General features: G+C 37.9%; 2 protein-coding genes across 8 annotated transcripts; both read left to right on the top strand.

Annotated features, from left to right (window-relative positions):
- Positions 1-1,511: 1,511 nt before the first annotated feature.
- LOC116912298 (vomeronasal type-2 receptor 116-like) lies at positions 1,512-8,058 on the top strand. 7 transcript variants are annotated; one of them, XM_032916305.1, is made up of 6 exons: positions 1,512-1,726; positions 2,566-2,848; positions 3,212-4,015; positions 4,857-5,077; positions 5,879-6,006; positions 7,175-8,058. In XM_032916305.1, exons 1-6 carry the CDS (start codon positions 1,512-1,514, stop codon positions 8,056-8,058), a joined length of 2,535 nt encoding a protein of 844 aa, XP_032772196.1. The 7 variants fall into 7 exon arrangements, with proteins under 7 accessions (XP_032772196.1, XP_032772195.1, XP_032772194.1 ...); XM_032916304.1 differs by having other exon boundaries at positions 7,172-8,058; XM_032916303.1 differs by having other exon boundaries at positions 4,857-5,088; positions 5,884-6,006.
- Positions 8,059-12,763: 4,705 nt separating this feature from the next.
- LOC116912696 (importin subunit alpha-4-like) lies at positions 12,764-18,949 on the top strand. The gene is given in 4 exon segments (XM_032916827.1): positions 12,764-12,910; positions 13,159-13,267; positions 17,758-18,058; positions 18,060-18,949. Coding segments are annotated over 4 exon segments (867 nt in total). The 3' UTR covers positions 18,370-18,949.
- The last annotated feature ends 6,946 nt before the right edge of the window (positions 18,950-25,895 follow it).

The following is a 25,895-nucleotide window of genomic DNA, read 5'->3' as shown; positions in this document are numbered from 1 at the left end:
TATAATGAGTACAGTATGGATCTCAGTCCAGTGCATATGAGCACCACATAACTTCCAAAACACTCACACAGCTCAGGATGGCATTTTAATTGCAGTCACAACAGAGTGAAGAGTCAGCCTCCATGCATGTTCCCAAATCATTTGACATGGCATTACCATAAAGTATAGAAAAGGATAGAAATTTGCATTAGGACACTCGATTTACCCATTTTTAGGTGTGCAAAGTACTGAAAAAATACTTACACTGTCAAAGACATAATTTAACCAAAATATGGAACAAATTCTAATCCACAGTAAGTAGGAAAGTTCATAAACCCCATAGCAAGATTTTATTATAAGCCAGGGAAGTACCAATTATCCTGAAAATAGAGTGTAAAGTTTCCACTTTATTTCTATTGGAATAGAATTCAGTGTGGCCCTTATGAACATAAGAATAAGGTAGTTCAAAAATTATAAATCACATTCAATGCTCCATCCGTGTCACTCACTGTAATGTAAACAAGTTACATATATGAGCATATCAGACATACATCTGTGTCGTTGCAATGTAATCCAAGACAGTACTATATCAAAACAAATACCAACTAGACAAAAATAAAAATAATATAATGCATATATTAACATTAGCAATAAAATTCTCTCTCATAAATGATACATAAATTGTTTCATTCCTTCAAATAGAACATATGCAATTGTTCTCATTCATCTTAATGAGGTATGAACAAACTCAACCAAAAAATATTTTATCAAATGGCATTGACTGCCAAGGACTGATTATCAGGCAATTGATCATCATTATAACTCATTAAATATCTGCACTGGAACAGATATCGGATGGCATGGGTATTGAATCTGTATAATTCCAGGCATTATTGGATTTAACATAATGACACCATCTCCAGATAAAAGGAATCATAGGAAGATTGAGGAGATTTTGTAAACATGAATTTCATACAATAGGATATGAACAGAGAAAATGCTCAACTCCTGACTCAATGTTGCCTGTGAGACTGTGCTTCCCTTCAATAGAAAATGGAAGACAAAATGTCCCATGATTCAACTCAAAGCCTGAATGATATGGAACATTTATAACTTCTCAACTCTAGTCTTACTATAGAAGTTCTGATGAAATCTATTGGGTTCACACATATGGCTGTTTACACGTGATCTGGTTCAAGCTGTCCAAAAGAAGATTGCCCCTTGGAAGATTTGTGTCACAGATATGAATGAAATCATGGTTGTTGTGGATGGAGAACATGATCTTCAAAACATGTTTTTGGAAATGTTTTGATCAAAAGTTTTCAGACCTCAGATGTAGAGCTTGAGGCCAGAATTCTCCTATTGTATCCAGGGAGAACATAGGATGAATGGAAAGGAACTGATGAATATAATTAAGTGAATCTCCAGACAGCAGAAGTCTTAAAATATACACATAGGTGTAAATGCGTGTGTTATGTTTGTCTGCATAAAAAACAGGTTTCACAGCTGCTCCAGGCTAGATCCTAGCAGACATGAAGAAGCTGTGTGCTTTCACTGTTGCCTTTTGGTTCCTGTTGTTTTCTCTCATCTTGTGCAGTTTGACTGAACCCAATTGCTTTTGGAGGATAAAGAATAGTGAAGATAATGATGGAGATTTGCAAAATGACTGTGGTTTTATCCTTTTTACATTCGAGGGACCTATTGAAGAAAATTTTTATAATAAACTTCTTAATTACATTAATTTTAGGTAAGTCATTAACATTATTCTCTCTTTCAATGTCATGAATTTGAAATATATAGCTCTGACAAAAATTGTCAGATTCCATTGTGTTTTTCTCTCTATAACTTTAGGAACCACTGAAAAGTAATTATAACATCGATCACTATTTTAATACTTTCAAATATGTCACAGTTTAGCTTAGCTTTACTACACTGTGTTCTAGTTCACAAAGCTGGAAAATGAGATATCTGTTGACTCTTTGTGGATAACATATGGTGAAATATGTGTTCTCATTTGCCTTGAATTTGCATTTCCCACTTTTGGCAAAATTTCACTGCGATGAGACTGCACCACTGCCTATCCTCCAATGTCTGTCAATGATTCCTGTCTGAGCATGCATCAAAGGCCCCTATAAAAAGCTTATCTTATTTTGGTCTCTAAAAGTTGTGCATAAATTCATATACTGAAATATATATGTGTGGAAGGGAGGGAGGTCTACTATACTTGATTCCACGTATTATTATTGCATACACACTTGTGAATATACATATATTTTGCTTTTTAAAATACTCTTTAAATGAGCCCCTCCTGTCATTCTGGAGTTGTCACTGAATATGGAAAAAGCCTACTGGGCTTCATACTATTTTACCAGAATACTTTTTGATCTAATCATGCAAATACCCAGTCACATATTAAACTTATTAACAGTATGAGATTGATGTTTACTATTTCTTTTACTTTTTGAATAAATGTAACATTAGAGATAATCTGGGAGGACAAATGTACTTCTTATAGTACAAACTTAACTGCAATTGAAAATTCAAGTTTCGAACACCTCCTTTAATCATCACTATGCTTGGTTTTAGAATACCAGCAAGAAAATACGAGTTTTTTCTGGTTATGTTTTTTGCTACTGATGAGATCAACAAGAATCCTTATCTTTTATCCAACATGTCTTTGCAATTTTCCATCATTTTTGGCATGTGTGAAGATACATTGGGAATTGTGGATGAAGTATATTCACAATCAAGCAAAGGTTTGGCTTTTACTAATTTTATGTGTGGAATGGAGCCAACTTGTAATGTACAGCTTACAGGACCATTATGGACAACATCCTTAAAACTGGCACTTATTTCCAAAGTTCCAAAGGTAAGAATGTGAGACACTGTATGAATTCACAATTTTAAATTACATTTACATGTGCCTACAAGAAAACTTGGACTCCATGTATTTCTTAGTATACTGTTACCACACAACACACACACAAACACACACACACACACACACACACACACACACACAAATTACTGGTCTAACAGGCAAAACTGAATATTCAGACTTGTCAAGAATAGTCTAGAATATAATAGGAAAATATAGAATATTTGTAGTATAATCATTCTATCCTTACACTGAATTGTGAATGGTGAGTAACATTACTTGTATATGACTCCAAACATCCTAACAATCAGATTCCTCATGGGGATATTTTGTCCTCTCTTAAACACTCTCCAGATCTTCTTTGGACCATTTAACCCTAACCTGAGTGACCAGGACCAGTTTCCCTATGTCCATCAGGTGGCATCCAAGGACACGTGTTTGTCCCATGGCATGGCATCCTTGATGCTTCATTTTAAATGGACTTGGATAGGACTGGCCATTACAGATGATGACCAAGGTATTCAGTTTCTCTCAGACTTGAGAGAAGAAATGCAAAGGCATGCGATCTGTTTAGCTTTTGTGAATATGATCCCAGAAAACATGCAGCTATACATGGCAAGGGTTAAGATTTATGACCAACAACTTATGACATCTACAGCAAAAGTTGTTATCATTTATGGTGAAATGAACTCTACTCTAGAAGTCAGCTTTAGGAGATGGGGAAACTTAGGTGTGCAGAGAATCTGGATCACAACCTCGCAATGGGATGTTATCACAGATATAAAAGATTTCAGCCTTGATTTCTTCCATGGGACTGTCACTTTTGCACACCGCCACAGTGACATTGCTGAATTCAGAAATTTTATGCAAACAATAAACACTTCTAAGTATCCAGTAGACATTTCCCAGTCTATGCTGGGGTGGAATCATTTTAACTGTTCAATCTCGAAGAACAATAGCAAAATGGATTCTTTTACTTTCAACAACCCATTGGAATGGTTAGCACAGCACACATTTGACATGGTCCTGAGCGAAGAAGGTTACAATTTGTATAATGCTGTGTATGCTGTGGCCCACACCTACCATGAACTCATTTTACAACAAGTACAGTCTCAGAAATTGGCAAAAGACAAAGGAGTATTCACTGACTGTCAGCAGGTAAAGCTTCATATATTTCACTATACTTAGATATATCAATGTGATCTTTCACGCCCCTGAGAAGCTCACATACATTTTAGAGATTATTCTATTAGTCTAAAGATCTCTACACTGCAAAACTCTCAAATAAATCTTTTACATGTATGTATATCATGCACAGTGATAACTTTTAACAGGAGACAATATATTTTTATGAATATCAGTGAATTTTGTGAAAATGTGTTTCAACATTTTGCCACATGAGTTCAAATTTAAAAAGGAGCCAAGAGGAAAAAATCTTAAGTGTTGACAAGGATAGAAAATTTTTCTCAAGAATAGTTTCTCAAGAATCAGTACATGTGCTTTGATTAATAGTTATTCATTTAAATTAATAATTATTTATAAAATCACAAATGATTAAGATTACACATTTTATTAAGTTTATGTTTATTTCATATATGTATACAGTATGTATGTAAAATACCTACTACCATTCTTTATTTCCACAGCTTTCAAAATTTTAAACTTCTACTTAATTCTTACATATGTGGCTTCAGTTCTTAAATACTATTTTGACAAACATGCACACACACACACACACACACACAACACACACACCATAAACAGACACCATGTTACTTGTTTTCTGGTAATTATTTTTTCTAGCATGTTTTACAATCAAACATTAATATGAAGTATATTAATTTTTAATGATTCAGGAGGTATAATGTATTTTACTACATGTGATTACTTTCATACACCTGTCTTGTTGGAAAGACATTAAAAAATATGGTACATTCTCAGTTTAGCATTGCCTACATTGATATGCATATGTAATCATCTAATGATTCATCTCATTTAGGTGGCTTCCTTGGTGAAAACCAGGGTATTTACTAACCCTGTTGGAGAACTGGTAAACATGAATCACAGGGAAAATCAGTGTGTAGAATATGACATTTTCATCATTTGGAATTTTCCAGAAGGCCTTGGATTAAAAGTCAAAATAGGAAGCTATTTTCCTTATTTCACACAGAATCAACAACTTCATATATCTGAAGACTTGGAATGGGCCACAGGAGGAACATTGGAGGTATGCCACAATTGTTATTTTTTCAATATATATAAATTTAAAACATGAGGCACTGAAATAATAACCATGAGATGAAGACCAATTGCTACTTTTCATTTATATATTTTTATTATTTATTATATTTTATTACATTTTAAATGTTATCCCCATTCCCGGTTTCCCCTCCTCTGCACAAGATTGCCGTTTCTGTAATCAGTGGGAGGGATCTTGTGGAAGTTGGATGCCCTAGCATAGGGGAATGTTAGAGTAGCGATGCCAAAGTGGGAGGGTTGGTGGGGAAGCTCCCTCATAAAAGCAGAGGGAGGGGGAATGGGATGGAGATTCAAGGTTTTCTTTTAAACTTAGGAAAAGTTCATTAATTGTATGAGAGTCTTACATAACATACTTTGTTCTTATTCATTTGAACAGCTCTTTCTTGGTGTATCCTACCTTCTCTCTCCATACAACTCACTGGTCTAATTTTTTTTTACTTATAAATCTTGAGAGAGAAACTGATGCCACATAAACCTTCCCTTTTGATCAATCAGTTTAAGAAGAAAAAATTTAAAATTGCTATAACTGACATGCAACATATATAATATTACATGACATACTAAATATTGTGTAAATTTCAGTGCACTGCAAGGTAATATATAATAATAAATTATCAGGGGAATATTTATAGCCAAGTCAGATAATGTCACATATATCAATCTATGGCTCATTGTATATATTATATATACATGAACTACACTGACACACACGTTTGTGTGTGTGTGTGTGTGTGTGTGTGTGTGTGTGTGTGTGTGTGTTACCTCAGGTCCCTCCTCCATGTGTAGTGTGACATGTACTGCTGGATTCAGGAAAATCCATCAGAAAGGAACAGCAGACTGCTGCTTTGATTGTGTCCAGTGCCCAGAAAATGAGGTTTCCAACGATACAGGTACATGCTTGCATGAAGGAGAAAATTGTTGAATAAAAATATCTTCTTTTTCAAAACTAGAAATATGATATGGCCTAGATGGAAACTGAAGACCTAAAATCTCCATGTATCAGAATTTAATGATTGAATAATGTCAACATCTTTTGCACTCAAGGAAATAAACTGTAATTTCTTCTACAAACAACTCATGTCTCTCACAATATAGTGGCTACTGATTTTATATTATGCAGAAAATGTTTACAGTAACATACATGTGTAACACTTTTAAAAACAATAATTTTAACCATAATCTTTGCAGATGTTTATTCTTCTTTGATCCTTTGTACAAAGAATCTTGACTACATTATCAGTCCACAGTCTTTCCCTCTAAAACACAGCTTAGTGCCTGACAAAGACCAGATGCTCAGGATAGCAGTTATTCTTTAATGAAATATATGTTAGTACCTTACATGGCTTAAAGGATTGAGAGTTTCTTCTAAAAGTTTGAACAAGGGTGAATATTTCAAGAATGCAGCAACAGATGGGATAGTGCTTATCACTAATCACTGTCTACCTAAGCAAAGAAGGATGAATGTCAATATCCATAACCTTCATGCCATAACCTTCAATATCCATAACCTTGGAATGTGTACTTGGGAAAAAAAGAGATTATACAACAAGAGGGATATGCACAGATCTATGAGGCATACTTCTTCAAGAAGGACAATATTCCCTTATGTGAATGGTTTTTGCATAAGGAATTATATGCTCTGGTGCCTATGTATAGGTATAGACACAGTGCACAACTCTCAAAGCGAACAAAGTACATAGTGTCTTTCATGCAATGGCATCAACAACTATATCTGCACATTACCTTTGTCTGTCTGTAGTAAATTTATGGTTTGAGGAATAAAATAACCTGAGATTATAAATATTGTTAATCACATTTTTCTTTCTTCTTGGTTTGATAAGTATTTTTGTTCCATTCCCTGTGATGATGATTTTTTCCATCTCAAAGCACAGGTGAATAGAAAACAATCTTAAGTTAATGGTCCCTAAATCAATAAGAAATGTAATAGGTGCTCAACATCAAATTACTTATTTATATATCCTCTGAATAATACAAATAGAAAATTATTAACTACAGAATTATGGTATTTTATAAGGGTTTATTGTTGTTTGCCAGCAGATATGGAGCAGTGTGTGAGATGTCCAGATGATTCATATGTCAACTTAGAGCAAACACAGTGCCTCCAAAGAACTGTGTCATTTCTGGCTTATGAAGATCCACTGGGCATGGCTCTAGGCTGCATGGCCCTGTCCTTCTCAGCCATCACAATTCTAGTCCTAGTCACTTTTGTGAAGTACAAGGACACTCCCATTGTGAAAGCCAATAACCGCATTCTCAGCTACATCCTGCTCATCTCTCTAGCCTTCTGTTTTCTCTGCTCATTGCTCTTCATTGGACATCCCAACCAGGCCACCTGCATCCTGCAGCAGACCACATTTGGAGTATTTTTCACAGTGGTTATTTCTACCGTGTTGGCCAAAACAATAACTGTGGTTACAGCTTTCAAGCTCACTACTCCAGGGAGAAAGATAAGAAGGATGATGATAAAAGGGGCAATTAACTTTCTCATTCCCATTTGTACCCTAATCCAACTTGTTCTCTGTGGAATCTGGTTGGTGACATCTCCTCCCTTTATTGACAGAGATATACAATCAGAACATGGGAAGGTCATCATTATTTGCAACAAAGGCTCAATCATTGCCTTCTACTTTGTCCTGGGATATTTGGGCTCCTTGGGTCTGGGGAGTTTCACTGTGGCTTTCTTGGCTAGGAACCTTCCTGACAGATTCAATGAAGCCAAGTTCCTAACATTCAGTATGTTGGTGTTCTACAGTGTATGGATCACCTTCCTCCCCGTCTACCACAGCACGAGGGGGAAGGTTATGATAATTGTGGAGGTTTTCTCTATCTTGGCTTCTAGTGCAGGGTTACTAGGGTGTATCTTTGTCCCAAAATGTTATGTTCTTTTAGTTCGACCAGATTTAAATTTTCTTCAGAAATAAAAAGATAAATTGCTTTATCAAAAGTTTGATACTTTCAAAATATTAGATGATACTCAACTTATCTGTTTTACTTTGTCTTAACAAAGGTATTCCTTAATCATAAAAAAAGTTTAAGCAGTATACGTACAGATAGTATTTACACCGCGGGGCAGTATTGCTTAAAATAATACCAAATAGTAAGTTTTGGTGGCAACTGAGCTCTCACAAACGTGAACATATTGAGAACAGGAAACCTCAATTGAGGAATAGCTACCATCACTTTGACTTGTGGGTATGTGTTTAAGGAATGTTCTTAATTAAGGATTAGTATATGGTGACCCTGCTGCCTCTGGGCAATGCCAACTCTAAGCAAGTTGTTCTGGGAGTTATAAGGAAGAAAACCATAGATAGGATGGACATAAAGCCAGTAATCAGCATTATTCCATGGACGCTTGTTGAGTCCTTGCATCCATGTTCTTATCTTGGCATTATTCAATTATGTGTGGCCAAGAGACAGAGGGAAATAACACTTGTCTCATATATTCCTTTTAACCATGGTGTTTTGTTACAGCAACAGAACCTAAGACATTAGCAAATTGATAATTTGCCTTAGATGGGAATAGGAGTATCTTAGATCACTGATGCAATAAAAGGCATTGATTTGAAAAGAGAAACAAGATTGAATCATAGTAGAGAGTGGATCACAGTTACAGCATTGAATATTCTTGATGGATATCACAGAGCCCTGACATACTGGAATGGCTTTATAATGTACTATGAAGATGTTCAGAATATCCAATAACATACTAAGAAGAGTACAGTATATGAAAAGTACTGTGGGGTTCAGATTATGTCTGCTCTATAAGGCTCTTGAATGTTATATGAAAACAGCATTTCATTATGAAATGTGTTTCTTTCAGTGAGAAAAAACAGTAATGAAAATAATGTAACACACAATAACTTTTCACAATTAGGTCACTGAAGTCGAGGAACAAATAAATCATTTTAGATGAAGAATCTCATTACACATTTTGTCAAAATAGGAGTAACAAAATATTATTCAGTTCAATATTACATACACAAAGAAGTAAATACAAACACATACTCATTGCTATTTGCCAACATTATTTGGTGAAATACAGTGTCATTTTTCACAAAATATTGCTTGTTCCTTTATTTTTAACTCTGATTTGATAGTTTATTTTTGAGACTGTAATTTAATTGCTTTTTTCTTTATATTTCCTGATTCCAACAAATCATTTGTATCTCTCCCTGCACTCCTAAAATGCATATGGGCTCTTATATCAATCAATATTACTGAATGTATATATGTATTTTATATACATATACATTTTGAAATATAAGCTGTAGATTCCATCTAAATTTGCATACATTTATATTCTGATGACTCATTAATTGGTACTACATGAAAAAAATCTTTGTTCCTTTCCTTTGCAATGACAAACACTCCCATGCACCTATATATATTTTCCTGTTAATTGTTATTTAAGGTAAAAGTTTTTTAAGCTTACTACCTTCCATACTGGCATACACAGTGTAATGATTCTTCATCGGATTGTACTTTTTGAGACATATTCCCAAAGCTTTTTGTTTTACCTATGCTCCTTTCAGAATATTTGTGTTCAAAGCCAACTTCCTCATCCTTTGATTTTCAAGATCTTTTCCTTCAACTTTTGCACTTTTCCCTGTCCCTTGGATGAGGGAAAAACTTTTAAGAGGATACATCCATCTTTATTCCCTTCACCTTTCCTCTAGTAGCATGTACTATAATTTCTAGCAATTTCAATTCTAGTCTTTAGAGGTAAAGCTTCTAGTTGGAGACTAACACAACTCCTACAATACAGATAGAAAACATGTAGTCCCCATTTTCTGCCCACTGTCACACATCCCTGGCTGTGAAGTAAGTTTGTTAGTCAGATGCAAAACTTTGTTAAATAACTTCTTGGGGAATTGTACTTAATCATTGAGCATATTGTCACCAAATTCAACTTCTGATGAACATTCACACTGATTCAAGTATTTTCAAATCATTTGCACATTTTTTTAAGATCTATCCAAATGTCTCTTCCTCAGATGTCTTTTCCACCAAGTTCTTTTTCTTTCATTGAATTTCATTTAACTTTTTACCTTTTTATTTCTTCTTTGTGAATTTCACATCATGTATCCACACAGGTTCCTTTGAGAAAGCATACACAAAATATTGTGTTGGTTAATTTTTTCACCTTGATACAAATTAGAGTCACTTGAGAGGAGGGAATGTGAACTTGATTTTAGGGTATTTCTTTGATCAATGATCAATGCAGCAGGAAACAACCAAATGTGGGTAATGCTCCCCTTAGTCCATCAGCCCTGGGCAGTATAGAAAAGCAGGCTGAGCAAGCCAGTAATTTTTATTCCTCCACAGTAGAGTTTAGTTCCTGCCTAATTTTTCCCTACATCAGACTATAAGTAGGAAGCCAAATGAACCCTAAAGTTCCCCAAATTGCTTTGGTTAGTGTTTTAGCACAGCGACAGAAATTGACTTCAAACTTGCTGCCAAATTTGATTCAAATTAAGGACTGAGTCTTAAGCACAAAATAATATGATTGAAGTGTTTTCTTAAGTAATTTCTTTTATTGAAGCCTAATGATCAATGGAGGCATGGCAGTACTTGATCGTAATTTTCACAATTGGAAGGATGAGGAAAGAATGGGTTATGAGAAACAAAGTCAAAATCGAGCTGAGTGATGCTAGATCCCTTTAGTAATTGTGAGAATCTGTACGTTTAATATGAATAGAAACATTTTCAAATGTTTTTTGTTTTGGGTTGGGGAGATAGTTTGGTAATGGAGGGAATTGTGTTCCTGGGCTCACAAGATTCTATTAATACACCTCTTAGTTATCATTTCCCACTTTTATCCTCATGCACCCATGGACATATGAGTCTCTCTCCAGCACATATACATGATTTAAAATTATAGGAAAAACAAAACAAATAAAAAGACAACCAAAAGTCTATGAATAAGTTCTCTGATTTACTTCTTTTTTCTCCAAAGTGAAGTTCTACTATTCAAATTTAGGCTCAAATTGAAGAACTCACACTAATCTTGAACATTCAATTTTTCTGCCCAAGCATCCCTAAGGGATTCTGGCCTGAAACTGCACACTGCACAGGTGTACTTCCTAATGTGAACAAACAATACCACATATAAATCACATAAGAAAAACAGCAGCAGCCACAAATACATTAGTGTTCTCTAGGAAGCTGGGTTGAGTTGCTGCCAAATACCTGTAATGTCTGTAAGAACAAGGCATATGGGAGGCCTGTAAGTTCATCAAAAAAAAAAAATCTCCTGCTAAACAGTGAACATATGATTAACATGAGAGATTAGAGAATATCTTACAAGTAAAAACAAAGATTCTCTCAGCTTTGAAAGCTTCATTTTCCTATAGTCAATATTGATTAGAAAGTTTGGTGGCTTCTGGAATCTTCTCGAACCAACACCATCACTTGTTCCGCCAGTCATGGGCACTTGTACTAGAATTAAAATAAAAATAAAAAACCCTACAGGTTTCCATTTAAAAAAATTAACTTCTATACTTTTTTGGTTCAATCTTTCTTCTTTATAGCATATCTCTAAATTGTTATTTGTACCCAGAGAATACTAGAGATTGAAGAGTAAATGTCAGGGTCAGAAGATACCGTAGAAAACATTGAAACAATCATGAAAGATAATGTGAAACACAAAAGGCTCCTGACCCAAAACATCCAGTAAATCTGAGGTACGACAGGATCAAACCTAAGGATAGTAAGTATAGAAGAGAGGGAAGATTATCAAATTAAAGGGCCAGTAAATATATTCAACAAAATTATGGAAGAAAACTTCCAGAACATAAAGTAAGAAATGGCCCGTAAATATTAAACGAATTATACAGAACTCCAAATAGATTGGAGAAGAAAGAAAGTCCTCTTCTCACATAATAGTCAAAACACCAAATACAGAAAGCAAAGAACAAATATTAAAAGCAGGAAGAGAAAACGGTCAAGGAAAATATAAAGGCAGAACTATCAGAATGGCACCGGACTTGGTACCAGAGAAAATGAAAGCCAGAAGATCCTGTGCAGATACGACAAAAAACCCCGAGAGAAAACAAATGCCAAATCAGTCTATTATATTCAGCAAAACTCTCAAATAGCATAGATGGAGAAACAAAGATATTGCATGACAAAACAAAATTTACACAATATCGTTCTACAAAGGATAGTAGATGGAAAACTGTCAGAGCCTCCTAGGTTTGACCCCTGCTGAGTCTGGCTGATGCATGTGGAACCAACACACCTGGGCCACACCTGGGTGGTGGTCAATTCACTCCTGCCTTTTGTTTTCTCCCCCTTTGTCCTTGAGATTTAGGCTCCTCTTCTCAGATTTCTCCCTAATTAATTCAGGTCACATAGATGGTCTTTTGTTAAGAGCCAAGAAGTCATGAGCCAGGGTTTCCCACTGTGATTCCCAGATATTTTCTACCTGGTGAACTTAGGTATATAAGTGTGAATAAAGCTACAGGAGTAGCTAGCACATGACTAGCTGCTGTGGGGAGGCCTGGCGAAGGGGTGAGGGTAGGGTCAACGCGACAGCCAGCAGGTCAGCACCCGGGCCTTCTCTGGCGAGCGCCTTTCCTCAGTGCTACCCCCACACCCCAGCCGAGGCCACCCCCCCCACCGCCTATGGAGACAGTTCAGGAGATTTTGCCAGCTTTATGTGTCCTCATCTACCACACGGACATAAATACTGTTGTAGACACTGTTTGGGCGCTGTCATACTTGACAGACGGAGGGAATGAGCAGATACAGATGGTTATTGACTCAGGGGTTGTACCCTTCCTCGTGCCCCGTCTGAGCCACCAGGAAGTCAAAATTCAAACCGCACTCTCTCACTATTCCTCCTCACTCTCACTCTTCCTTCCGCTCTCCATCTCTCTCTCTCTCTCTCTCTCTCTCTCTCTCTCTCTCTCTCTCTCTCTCCCTCTTCCTCTCCCTCTCCCTCTCCTGGCTTGACACGAATAACATGTGTGTGTGTGTTTCTTTTTTCCCGTAGGCTTTCGCCCGATTCTCGGTACCAGGGCGGTGCGGGCGCCGACAAATGGAGGTCCCACCGAGATCGGAGAAGAAAGGAGTACCACCTACGGACGTCCCTGGAGCCCGCCGGGCGAGAGAAGGGACGGATTGGGCGTAAGATGGAGCAGAAAAGGCCTGGATGATTTGGCCTGAGTAAAACTTGTCATAAAAAAAGGGACAAGGTAACGTAAAGTGTTTTTAAGATGTGTTCTGTTAGAGTTACATTTTAGTCTTTTGGACCCTGGCTAGAGATAGTTTACACCCCAGACATGAGAGAGAAACGGGTTTGGGAAAAACAGTCCTCCGGACTCTCCGCAAATGCTTTGGAGAAAGAGAAAACCTTTTCAGAGCTCTCCTCTAGAATAGGGAAAGCAGGAGACGTCCTGCCTCTCTGCTGGCTCCTGTTGAGAAATGTTTATTTCTGGTTCTGGGTTCCATAGGTAGGATATGTGGGTCCTTCGGTGGGACACCATCTAGTTTTTCCTCTATGTCTATTGTCTGTCCTTGGTGCACCAAGCTGTCCATGTCTGTCAGTTTATGTCTGGTTTTTGTTTCTTGTTTAAATGTTTTGTGTTTCATGTTTAAAAGAAAAGGTTAAAATTTTAAATGCTGGTTGATTCACACATTGATGTAGTTTTAACCCTTTCAAAAAAGGTACAAATAAATAAAAGGTTTCAATTGGCTTTTTGAGCCTACATCTGTAGCTAGAAGCCTAAGTCTGCTGGGCAAGCTCCCCAGGGGGCTGGCTAAATGTTTACAAGAAAGATCCTAAAGGCTCCTGCAGCCCCTCAGCTTCCTTGGTACAGGAGCTGATGGCTGTTTCTCTTAGAAAATCCCTGACTTACAAGGTGCTTCTCTTAAAATCATAGCTAGAAAAGTAAAATGGTGCTTGGTCTAAATATTAAAGATAGGTGTAGCCACTTCAATTTTGTTTCTGATTGGTTTTAAATGTATAAATATGCTCTACATGCCTTGGTTATGGACTATTGGCTTTTAAGTTATTGGATATGGTTAAAAGGTATAATATTGGTAACAGAAAGTTGACATAAAGCTGGTAATTTGATGGAGTCATTCTAGACAACATGCGCCAACCTAGGGAAATAGGTCTATATTTTATGGAATTCTTACTCTAGAAACCAGGCTTCTAAAAGAATTTAGGGCAATGTCTCTTCTTGAGGTATTGGAGACCGCACCATCGTATGCTCATATGTAGGAATTGACAGTCAAACTTAATAGCATGAAGGATAGACTCGGTGTTTTGGAGACTAGTTTGTTGAGGTTGAGTTTGCTTTCCAAAGTTGTAGTTTGCCCTGAAGTTATCTGTATTTTAATGCTAATTCCACTGCCCCAAGGACTAGCTGCCTAGTCACTCAGAACTCAGGTGACCTTGTGGTTGTGCTCTGTTGTTACAAGGAGAATTTAAGGATTGTGATTGAGGATTGCAGTGTTAAACTAACTCAAAACTTATTTATAAGAAAAAAAAATCAAACAGGTAAAGATTATTACAAGATTTACAAGGATTGATGAGGTTTTAGAACTTGTGAGAGCATTACAAACTCCAACTGCCATTTCAAGATAGATTTAGAGGATTGTTTTTATGCAGTTTGTTTACATCCTGGCGATTGTGAGTTTTTATTTTGTGAGCTTGCTTATAATTTTAGAGAGCCCATGAAGTGATATCATTAAAAAATTTTTACAAAAAAGAGTGGCTAATAGCCTTATATTATGTAATTTTGTTGAATGTAAGAAGTTAGAACTTTGAATCTTTCAGTGTATATGGAAATTTTACTACAAACCTTTGCTCTCAAAATGAACTTTAATATCTGGGGAGCAGCTATTGCTGCAAAAGATTCAATATTCATTTTAATATTTAAAACTCATTTTAAGCTTCCAAGGATATGTTAATTGCCAAAGTACCTCAAACCAGAGGACTTAACTTTGTTATGCACATTGGAGATAAAACTTCAGCTGTGTTAATACAGAATTGTAGGCTAGAGTCATGGAAGTATTTTAAAAGAAACCTGGTGAAACATACCTTAGTCCAAACAGCAATTTAATTGGTTATTAAAAATACTGATATTTGGCCTATTACATATACAAATTTCAGGCAAATTGATAATTTTACTCCTTGCATGCTTTTGTATTTACTGTAAATTTGTGCATGCAACCCATAGAAAATGCGCTACTGTATTTATAGGTGGTTCATCTAATGAAAAGGCTACATGTATGATTGATCACCTGTTTATTCTCTTGAGTTTCTGCTTCAATATAGACTATTAAATTACGTGCTGTAGCCACTGTTTTTAATGTTAAAAATCAAGCTTTCAATTCATATACTGATAGCCAAAAGGTGTGGTTGTGGTTTTACAATTGATTAAAAAGTTTTCCTTTTTTAGATACTACTAGCCCTCAAATTTTACAATTACTTAATGCTTTATTAGAGGCAGGTTTTCTACTTGAAATCAGTGAGTGATTTCAGTGTGAATTGTCTGACAACTCACTGTCCTTTCAGTGCTCTGGCTCAGAGAACTAAACAATACCATAGACCCAGCTCTTTGAAAATGGTAATGGAGTTGATAACACACCCTCACGAAAAGAGGAAGCTCCATTTGCTTACTTTCAACTACCAGCCTCACCCTGCCAACTCAGGGATTTCTGGACAATGTTTACAGGATTTGACATTTCTAATTAATGCATATGTTTAGGTAAATAAAGCTGGTGAGGGCTGGAGAGATGGCTTAGTAAAGAGGACTATAGGCCATTTAAGAACTGGATTGCCTGGACCCTTAGCAAGGGAGGACAATGATAATAGGCAGATTATAGGCCTTATAGAAACAATTAGTCAAAAGTCTCATTCTTTATATATCCAAAACAATAATGCTGGAAACAATAATTTGGTATACAAGGTTATAAATACAAGTGCTCAGTGTCCTCAATTTAATCCTTGAGGACTTATCTTAATAAATAATATTTTAACAAATTTTAATAAATAAAAAGGGAGCTATCCTGAATGCTAATAATGCTCCTTTTATTTAAATTTTAAAATTTGGATGCCAAGGTTTATGGCTCCCAACTAGGCATACTTCCGCCTAGGTAAAATAGAAAGATCCACATATTGGCATGATCCTGTCCAGGTATTTTATATGGGGAAGAGGGAATGTTTGTGTTTTTTTACAGGATGCTACAGGATGTGCCAGCTGCCTGAGTGGTTGGTGAGACATGCCTGATCCTGGAAGCATGAAGATTCAGCTCCCTAGTTCGGGTCCCTGAGTCATTCCTGTGTCCTTAGAGGAAGATGGAGGATTCCTCATCTTTGTCATCACAGAAATTCTGGCTAGTCAGTGTCCCCCCACCGCTGCCCCACTGCTGCTCATAAGCTGCTGTGGACTGGAGAACTCTGTCCTGGTTATGCAGATCTCAGAAATGGTTCCATTGCCTGCTGGTTGTTCCAGAGAAGAATGACTGATCCTGAACTGTCCTAGGGAAAGACCTTGGCATTTTCGCTGCTATTGTAGCAGCCATTACTGCTGCAGCCATTGTGTCTGCAGTGTCTGGAGTTACCCTCCCCAATCTATTGTTAGGCAAGCACAGTGGGTGAACTTTCTGGAGTAGTTGCTAACAATTGGGAATTCTAAATTTTATATTAGAGCGGCTTGATACGGCCCTTAGTAGTAGCAGCTGAGGAGAACCAGATGAGGTGCCCACTACTTATCGGGAGAGGCTCAACTTCCAAATCTCTTAAATTAATGCCATCTGGTTCTGCTCTTTCGCCCCTGGGCTCAAGTAAGAGGAATGAGAAGATGATCTGATGTAGCTATTCTCAGTGACGGGCAACTCCTCTGACCCTTGACTAATCTAGACATGGAGCCTTGAGGGCAGGTGGTCCCCTAGGACAGAGAGGCTGGGGTCTGAGAGGTCGATCCTAAGACAGAGGTAGCTACACCCCTTTAAACGAGACGGGCTCAAATGTCCTCTGCCCAGTTTCTCCCCAATAAACACACGGTTAGCCCAGAACGGTGTGTTACAGCATAGTTCATTCCTAGCCATTGGGGTGCGTCCCAACTGCAAGAGTGGCTCGCCATGGCGAGCTGGGCACTCTGTGAGGCATGTCTGATCTCTCTCAGACCACTACTTCCACCTAATGGTTTTTTAATAAAGAATAACGGGGAGATGTCCTGCCATATGGGATTTGGGCCTGGCCACTTTGTAACTGTATGGCCACAAAGTCATGGGATTGTTGGACAGAGGCCTCTCCCATGTATTCGGCACAGGAAGAAAAGACCAAGTAGTAAACACCCGTGTCTCCACTGCATGACCTCTGCTGAGCCCGCTGATGCATGTGGAACTGACACACCTGACCACACCTGGGTGGTGGTCAATTTACTTGCCTTTTTCCTCAGCCTTTATCCTTGAGATTTAGGCTGGCCTTCTCGGATTTCTCCCTAATTTATTCAGATCTCCTAGTCGGTCTTTTGTTACCGAAGTCACGAGCCAGGTAGTCACGAGCCAGGGTCTCCCACTGTGCTTCCCAGTTATTTTCTACCTGGAGACTTGGGTATATAAGTGGTGAATAAAGCTACAGGAGTCTCTCTCAAAAAAAAAAAAAATTCAAACCGCAGCACTCAGAGCAGTAGGGAACATAGTGACTGGCACTGATGAGCAGACCCAGGTGGTCCTCAACTGCGATGTCCTTTCCCACTTCCCAAACCTCTTGTCACACCCAAAAGAGAAAATAAACAAGGAAGCAGTGTGGTTCCTTTCCAATATAACAGCAGGCAATCAGCAGCAAGTTCAGGCTGTGGTCAATGCTGGGTTAATCCCTATGATTATTCATCAGCTCCCTAAGGGGGATTTTGGAACACAAAAGGAAGCTGCTTGGGCAATCAACAACTTAATGATAAGTGGCACTGTCAGTGAAAGATTCTCAAGTGGTGCAGGTGGTTCTGGATGGTCTAAAAAACATCCTGATAATGGCTGGTGATGAAGCAAGCACAATAGCTGAGATCATAGAAGAGTGTGGAGGTTTGGAGAAAATAGAAGTTTTTCAGCAACATGAAAATGAAGACATATATAAATTAGCATTTGAAATCATAGATCAATATTTCTCTGGTGATGATATTGATGAAGATCCTAGCCTCATTCCTGAAGTAACACAGGGACGTACTTTCAATTTTGACCCAACAGCCAACCTTCAAACAAAAGAATTTAATTTCTAAGGTCAATTAAGTGCAGCATCTTTGATTCAATATGAAACACCACCAGATGGATACCAAGCGATAAGACAGCAAGCAACAGAAGGCTCCCAGCACTCTTGCCTCTTCATTTTGATGCTTCTAAAGCAAGCCATGTCTCAGTCACTTTGCAGTTGCCAAAAGTCACTCTCACATGGACTGTAAATGCATATGCATGATTTCCTAAACTGTTTTAGAATTCTCCTTAACCATCTCAACTCCCCTATATTCTCCATGCTCCCTGGTGCCACATGCTGACAACTGCAGTCTCCAGTTAGAATATTCCATAGTGGTGGTTTATCAGCTGCCCACTGATACAGCCTTTGGAAAAAGGTGCGCTGTGGATCAAGACACTTTGGTATGATGTATACTCATGTTGGAAGACTACAGAGGTGCAGTGTGATCTGGGCCTCCATCACTGTCCTCCACAAACATATTTTCGTATTCTTATGTGGAAGAATTAAAGTACAAGCCAAATGATTTTCATTGGTGAAACTGACACAAAAGTAACTTAAAAACAAGAAACTTGGTTATTGATTAAAAAGATAAGTTTTTTAAAACTGTACTTCACGTACCATTAATTGATAATTATCTGCCTCAGAAGCCAGGGTTGGAGGAAGAGCTTTAGATATCAATGGTAACGCTTTCGCCATTCTACCTAATTTTTGAGAACAGCAAATCCTATTTGACCACTCACTTCAGCCTGTGTGTTCCTGCTGTTTGGAATAATCAAATGCTGTGCATGGTCTCTACCTGAGCTGCAACCTGTTACAGACTTGAACTTCTGTTAAGTTGAAAGCAAGAGTCCTTGACTACAAAAAGACATAATAAATAAATAAGTCAAAACAAGAATGGAAAGGGTCTAAATACTCATTAGTAATGTTTTAAGACAAAGTCTTGCTTTCAGCTTCCAGGGGTTAATTTTATTTTTTGTTTTAAATTGATAATTGGATATGGTTGATTTATATTGGGTTTAAACTGTGGAGCTTTCATGTTTACTGTAATTAGTCTTAAAATATTTTTTACTTAGTAACCAGTACTTTTGATAATGTGGTGGCAACAAACCAGCAACTATTTAGAAGTGTTACAAGACTTCGTTCTTGAGTATTGGGAACTCATTCAGACCCCACTCAAAGCATATGCACATATTAAAAGATAAACCAAGGATCTGCGAGGAGGAATGGTCTGTAGTTATTTAACTCAGCCTGATTTGCAGTGATCTTTAGCTCTGCAAAATCTGGCATTACTATGTAAAGTCATTGCTTTTGGCAAATGGTCTGACCCAGTTATTAATGAATGAATATGAATTTGAAATTTTTTAAACTAAATAATTTGTGCTGTCACAGAAATGGTTTTGTTGCTCTTGTTCACTGGGTATAATTTCCCAACGCATTGATGTGAAGGGATAGAAATCTGAACTAAGTTAGTTTTCCGACGGGGGTGTATTTACTGTGATGAAGAGGACAGATGCCATCAGAGCTTTGTGAATGGGCTGGGGTGTTTTCACTGACAGACAACACAGAGCAGGTGTGCTTCATTACAAACGTGTATCTGCCAAGGTGGAGCCACTTTAAAACGGATACAAGCATATCCGTTTGTCTTGTATCTAAAACGGATACAAGCGTATGTTTAAACTGCAAGATTTTTACTTGCTAGAGAATCTGTTTTAATATAGTGGTTTGGCCTCTGATTATTTATAGGTTTTATAAATTTTAGAATCAATTTCTCTTTAAGGTGGCTCAGATTTTTCAACTCTTGTGCACATAAAATTGAGTTGAAGTTCATTGTGTCTTTTTTCTTTACCCAGATTTTGAGTTAAAGCTTCATATGGTAACTGCATCCTGTTCAAACACTGGTCTAAATTTTGAAACTGTGTAGTTGTTCACTAAAAGTAGAAGTAACAAAGTCAGAATGAATTAAGGTCACACACTTTGGTGAAACCCTTAAAGTCAAAATCTTCTTGATTTTGTGAATTGTCCCCCTTCCAGTTTACTTTCTTCTCCACTCTCCCTACTTAACTGACAGTTACCTTTTCAAATTTGCACACATTGAGATTAAAATTGGGCCTCTACTGTGATGATTCCTATTTCCTCTTGCGTCCTAAGTGCACACTAACCCTTGAGTAACGTTAGAATCCAGAAGAGCAGACCCTGCATCTGCTTGATCGGTTTGCTGTGACCTTACCGGTTTGAATTGGAATCGCACCACTTCGTAGATAAAGGAAACTGAGTGTATTGCTGCATTTTTAATTTTTCAAAACAGTGTTTTAAAATTGGCATTGTTTCTATTTTTTTTAAAAACTCAGTTTAAAAAAAGACTAAAATGTTCTTTCAAAAGAGGCATCTAAATGTGTTCCTAATTTTGTATATGGGCTTAGGTTTTGTAACCAATAAAAAAGCTGCTATCAAATATGAAAAAAAAAAAGCTACAGGAGTAGCTCTAACAACAAAAATAATGGGAAACAACAATCTTTGCTCCTTAATATCTCTCAACATTAATGGACTCAATTCCCCAATGAAAAGACATAGACTAACAGCAGAATAGATTCGTAAAGAGGACCCAACATTTTGGTGAATACAGGAAACACTTCTCAGTGGGAAAGACAGACGCTACTTCAGAGTGAAAGGATGGAAAACAATTTTCCAATCAAATGGTTCAAAGAAAGAAGCTTCAGTAGTCACTCTAACATCAAATAATATTAACTATCAACCAAAAGATATCAATAAAAATTAGGAAGGACACTTCATATTCATCAAAGGAAAAATCCACCACCATGAACTCTCAATCCTCAATATCTATGCTCTAAATGCAAGGGTACCTATATTCATAAAAGAAACCTTACTAAAGATGAAGGAACACATTGCATCTCACAGGATAATAGTAAGAGATTTCCACACCACACTCTCATCAATGGACAAATCATGGAAACAGAAACAAAAGAGACACATAGAGAAACTAACAAAAGTCAGGTACCAAATGGATTTAACAAACATTTATAGAACATTTCATCCTAAAACAAACACACACACACACAAACACACACACACATACACACACACACACACACACACACATTCTTCTTAGGACCTCATGGTAGCTTCTCCAAAATTCACCATATAGTCAGTCACAAAACAGGCCTCAACAGATACAAGAAGATTAAAATAATCCCATGCATCTTCTCAGATCACCACAGACTAAGGTTGGTCTTCAATTGCAGTGAGCCGTATTGGATTTGGGCCTAGCCGCTTTGTGAATGCATAGCTCAAGGTGGCTACTTGACTCTGGGCTGCATGGCCACAGAGGTTTAACCTTGAATTGACTGCCATACAGACTTGAGATTGTTGAACTAAGAGCCTCTCCCAGGAAGACCCTGGGAGCAATGACAGGATGTTTCAGCCCAAGCAAAACACCGGATGTCCCTGAGCAGATTCCTGAGAAGGGTTCGACCTTTTCAAAGAACATGTCCCCGGAAGATTGTTGCCTCTTTGTTATAGGAGGATATCTTGCAGTGTAGTGATTCACCTTATATCCTTGGGCATTTCCCAAACTCCCCCACCCTAAGCTTCAGTTCCTGCTTCTATTCCTGCCTCAGAGCTTTAAATGCTGTACATTCCTCTCAATAAACGAGACCTTGACAACAGAACTTTTGCTTGGTCTCCTTCTTCTCTTCACCCCCATTTTGGCCCACAGGTAGAAAGCCTCTTCGGGACCCTGAATAACTGGGTCCCCGCTGGCGGGGACATTCAATAACAAAAATAATTACACAAAGCCCACACATACATGGAAGTTGAACAACATTTTGCTCAATGATAACTTGGTCAGGGAAGAAATAATGAAAGAAATTAAAGATTTTTAGAATTTAATAAAAATGAAGGCACAAAGTTATGGGACACAATCAAAGCAGTGCTAAGATGAAATCTCAAAGCTCTGAGTGCCTCCAAAAAAGAATCTTGAGAGAGCATATATTAGCAATTGGACAGCACACCTAAAATCTCTAGAAAAGAACAAAAGCAAATACAAAAGAAGGCAGGAAATAATCAAACTCAGGGCTGAAATCAACCAAGTACAAAAAGGACCATACAAAGAATCAACAAAATCAGGATCTGGTTCTTTGAAAAAATCAACAAGATAGATAAACCCTTGGCCAGACTAAGCAGAGGGCACAGAGAGTGCATCCAAAGTAGCAAAATCAGAAATAAAATAGGAGACATAACCACTGCTTGAGGAAATTCAAAAATCATCAGATCCTACTACAATTCAACAAAACTGGAAAATCTGGAGGAAATGGACAACTTTCTAGACAAATACAAGGTACCAAAGTTAAATCAGGATAATTTAACCTGTATAAACAATCCCATAACTCCTAAAAAATAGAAGCAGTTACTAAAAGTCTCCCAATGAAAAAAAACCCAGGACCAGATGGGTTTAGTGCAGAATAGTAAAAGACCTTCAGGGTTGGGATTTAGCTCAGTGGTAGAGCGCTTGCCTAGCAAGTGCAAGGCCCTGGGTTCGGTCCCCAGCTCCGAAAAAAGAAAAAAGAAGAAGAAAAAGAAAAAGAAAAAAGAGAAAAAAAGAAGATCTTCATAGAACCCTAACAGCCATACTGTCTAAACTATTCCAGAAAACAGACACAGAAACAGAGGAAACACTACCCAAATCCTTCTATGTAGCCACAATTATGATTATACATAAACCACACAAAAATTGCAGTAAAGAAAGACAGCTTCCAAAAAAAATCCCTTATGAATATTGAGGAGAAAATACTCTACAAAGTTCTCACAAACTGAATCCAAGAACACATCAAAACAACCCTTATGGCATGATCCAGTATCTTCATCTCAGGAGTGCAAGGATGGCTAAATATATAGAAACCTACCAAAGAAATTCATTATATGAAAAAACTCAAAGAATAAAACCACATGATCATCTCATCAAATGCTGAGAGCATTTGACAATATTCTTCACCACACCATGTTCAAAGTCTAGGAAAGAACTGCAATTCAAGGCCAATAGGTAAATGTAGTAAAAGCAATATACAGCAAACCTGTAGCCAACATTAAACTAAATGGAGAGTGACTTGAAGAAATCCCACTAAAATCAAGAAATAGGCAAGGCTACACAATCTCTCCCTACTAATTCAATATATTCCTTGAAGTCCTAGCCAGAGCAATCAGACCCCAAAAGGAGGTCAAAGGGATAGAAATTGGAAATGAAGAAGTCAAAATGAAGGATTAAAAATTAATAATAAGCCGCCTAGTTACCCAAAAAAGAAGAAGTAGGGGCCTAGCTACCCAAAAAGAAGAAGTGGGGTCTGTGAGAACATGAACTTTTCACCCTCCCCTTGCTGTACAATGGTTCCCGGAACATTCCTGCATGAAAAGTTTCCTGGAACAGCCACAATGACCCATAGCCTCCGGCCACAATGTTCCAATGGCCCTGTAAAATGTCACTACCCCTTAATCACAATGTCACAATGCCCTGGGTGTGTTGCCTGGTGTTACACATGACTAGTGTATGATCTCACTGTATGGGCTGTTTATGGTTTTGGAATTCCCCTCCTCCCTCCCTCTTGCTCCCCCTGGTTTGTGGTTTTTTTCCTTTATAAGCTCTGTGAAAAGTCAGGTTAACTCCTCTCTACTCCCCTGTGTGGTGTAAGTCTCGACCCCAGCATGCCTGGCTCTCGTTCATCTAAACACAATAAAACTTCCCTCGTGTGATTGCAGCAGGTCTGTGTCCTACTGGTGCTGGCGCCTTTCCGAGATTTGAGTGGGGGCTCCCTTGATCAAACATGGTAGTATAATTAAATGATCTGAAAAGTTCAACCAGAGAACTACTAAGAACAGCAAAGTGGCTTGCAATAAAATTAATTCAAATAAATCAGTAGCCTTCCTCTATCAAAGGATAAAGAGTCTGAGAAATAAATTAGAAAAATGACACCTTTCACAGTGGATCAAGGACCTCCACATCAAAGCAGATACATTCAAACTAATAGTAGAAAAAGTGGGGAAGCATTTCGAACACATGGGCACTGGAGAAAATTTTATGAACAAAACACTAATATCATGTTCTAAGATCAAGAATCGACAAATGGGATCTCATAAAACTTCAAAGCTTCTGTAAGACAAAGGACACTGTGGTTAGGACAAAACGGCAACCAACAGATTGGGAAAAGATCTTTACCAATCCTACAGCTGACAGAGGGCTTATATCCAAAATATACAAAGAACTCAAGAAGTTAGACCACAGGGAGACAAATAACCCTATTAAAAAATGGAGTTCAGAGCTAAACAAAGAATTCACAGCTGAGGAATGCCGAATGGCTGAGAAACACCTAAAGAAATGTTCAACATTTTCAGTCAAAAGGGAAATGCAAATCAAAACAACCCTGAGATTTCACCTCACACCAGTCAGAATGGCTAAGATGAAAACTCAGGGGACTGCAGATGCTGGTGAGGATGTGGAGGAAGAGGAACACTCCTCCATTGTTGGTGGGGTTGCAGACTGGTACAACCATTCTGGAAATCAGTCTGGAGGCTCCTCAGAAAATTGGACATTGAACTGCCTGAAGATCCAGCTATACCTCTCTTGGGCATATACCCAAAAGATGCCCCAACATATAAAAAAGACACGTGCTCCACTATGTTCATCGCAGCCTTATTTATAATAGCCAGAATCTGGAAAGAACCCAGATGCCCTTCAACAGAGGAATGGATACAGAAAATGTGGTGCATCTACACAATGGAATATTACTCAGCTATCAAAAACAATGACTTTATGAAATTCGTAGGCAAATGGTTGGAACTGGAAAATATCATCCTGAGTGAGCTAACCCAATCACAGAAAAACACACATGGTATGCACTCATTGATAAGTGGCTATTAGCACAAATGCTTGAATTACCCTAGATGCACAGAACACATGAAACTCAAGAAGGATGACCAAAATGTGAATGCCTCACTCCTTCTTTAAAAGGGGAACAAAAAAACCCTTGGCAGGGGAATAGTGAGGGCAAAAGGCAGAATAGAGGCAGAAGGGACCATTCAGAGCCTGCCCATGTGGCCCATATATATTCAGCCACCCAATTAGATAAGATGGATGAAGCAAAAGAAGTGCAGGCTGAGAGGAACCGGATGTAGATCTCTCCTGAGACACAGCCAGAATACAGCAAATACATGAGGCGAATGCCAGCAAAACTCACTAACAGAGCAGGACCCCTGTTGAAGGAATCAGAGAAGGACTGGAAGAGCTTGAAGGGGCCGAGACCCCATATGAACAACAATGCCAACCAACCAGAGCTTCCAGGGACTAAGCCACTGCCTAAAAGACTATACATGGACTGACCCTGGACTCTGACCTCATAAATAGCAATGAATAGCCTAGTTAAGAGCACCCAGTGGAAGGAAGCCCTTGGTCCTGCAAAGACTGAACCCCCAGTGAAAGTGATTGGTGGGTGGAGGGCGGTAATGTGGGGGGGAGGATGGGGAGGGGCAACACCCTTAGAGAAAGGGAGG

This window comes from Rattus rattus, chromosome 11 (genome assembly GCF_011064425.1).
Source record: "Rattus rattus isolate New Zealand chromosome 11, Rrattus_CSIRO_v1, whole genome shotgun sequence".
Taxonomy (NCBI): domain Eukaryota; kingdom Metazoa; phylum Chordata; class Mammalia; order Rodentia; family Muridae; genus Rattus; species Rattus rattus.
The sequence above is the reverse complement of the archived record's forward strand: the minus strand, read 5'-3'. Positions and strand labels throughout refer to the sequence as shown.

What these genes read in the sequence shown, in the direction of transcription:
- LOC116912298 (XM_032916301.1), top strand. Translation starts at nt 1,512, where the DNA reads ATGAAGAAGCTGTGTGCTTTCACTGTTGCCTTTTGGTTCCTGTTGTTT. An exon ending in CTTAATTACATTAATTTTAG is followed by an intron (nt 1,727 to 2,565) that starts GTAAGTCATTAA and finishes GCTTGGTTTTAG; the next exon opens with AATACCAGCAAGAAAATACG. An exon ending in TATTCACTGACTGTCAGCAG is followed by an intron (nt 4,016 to 4,856) that starts GTAAAGCTTCAT and finishes CATCTCATTTAG; the next exon opens with GTGGCTTCCTTGGTGAAAAC.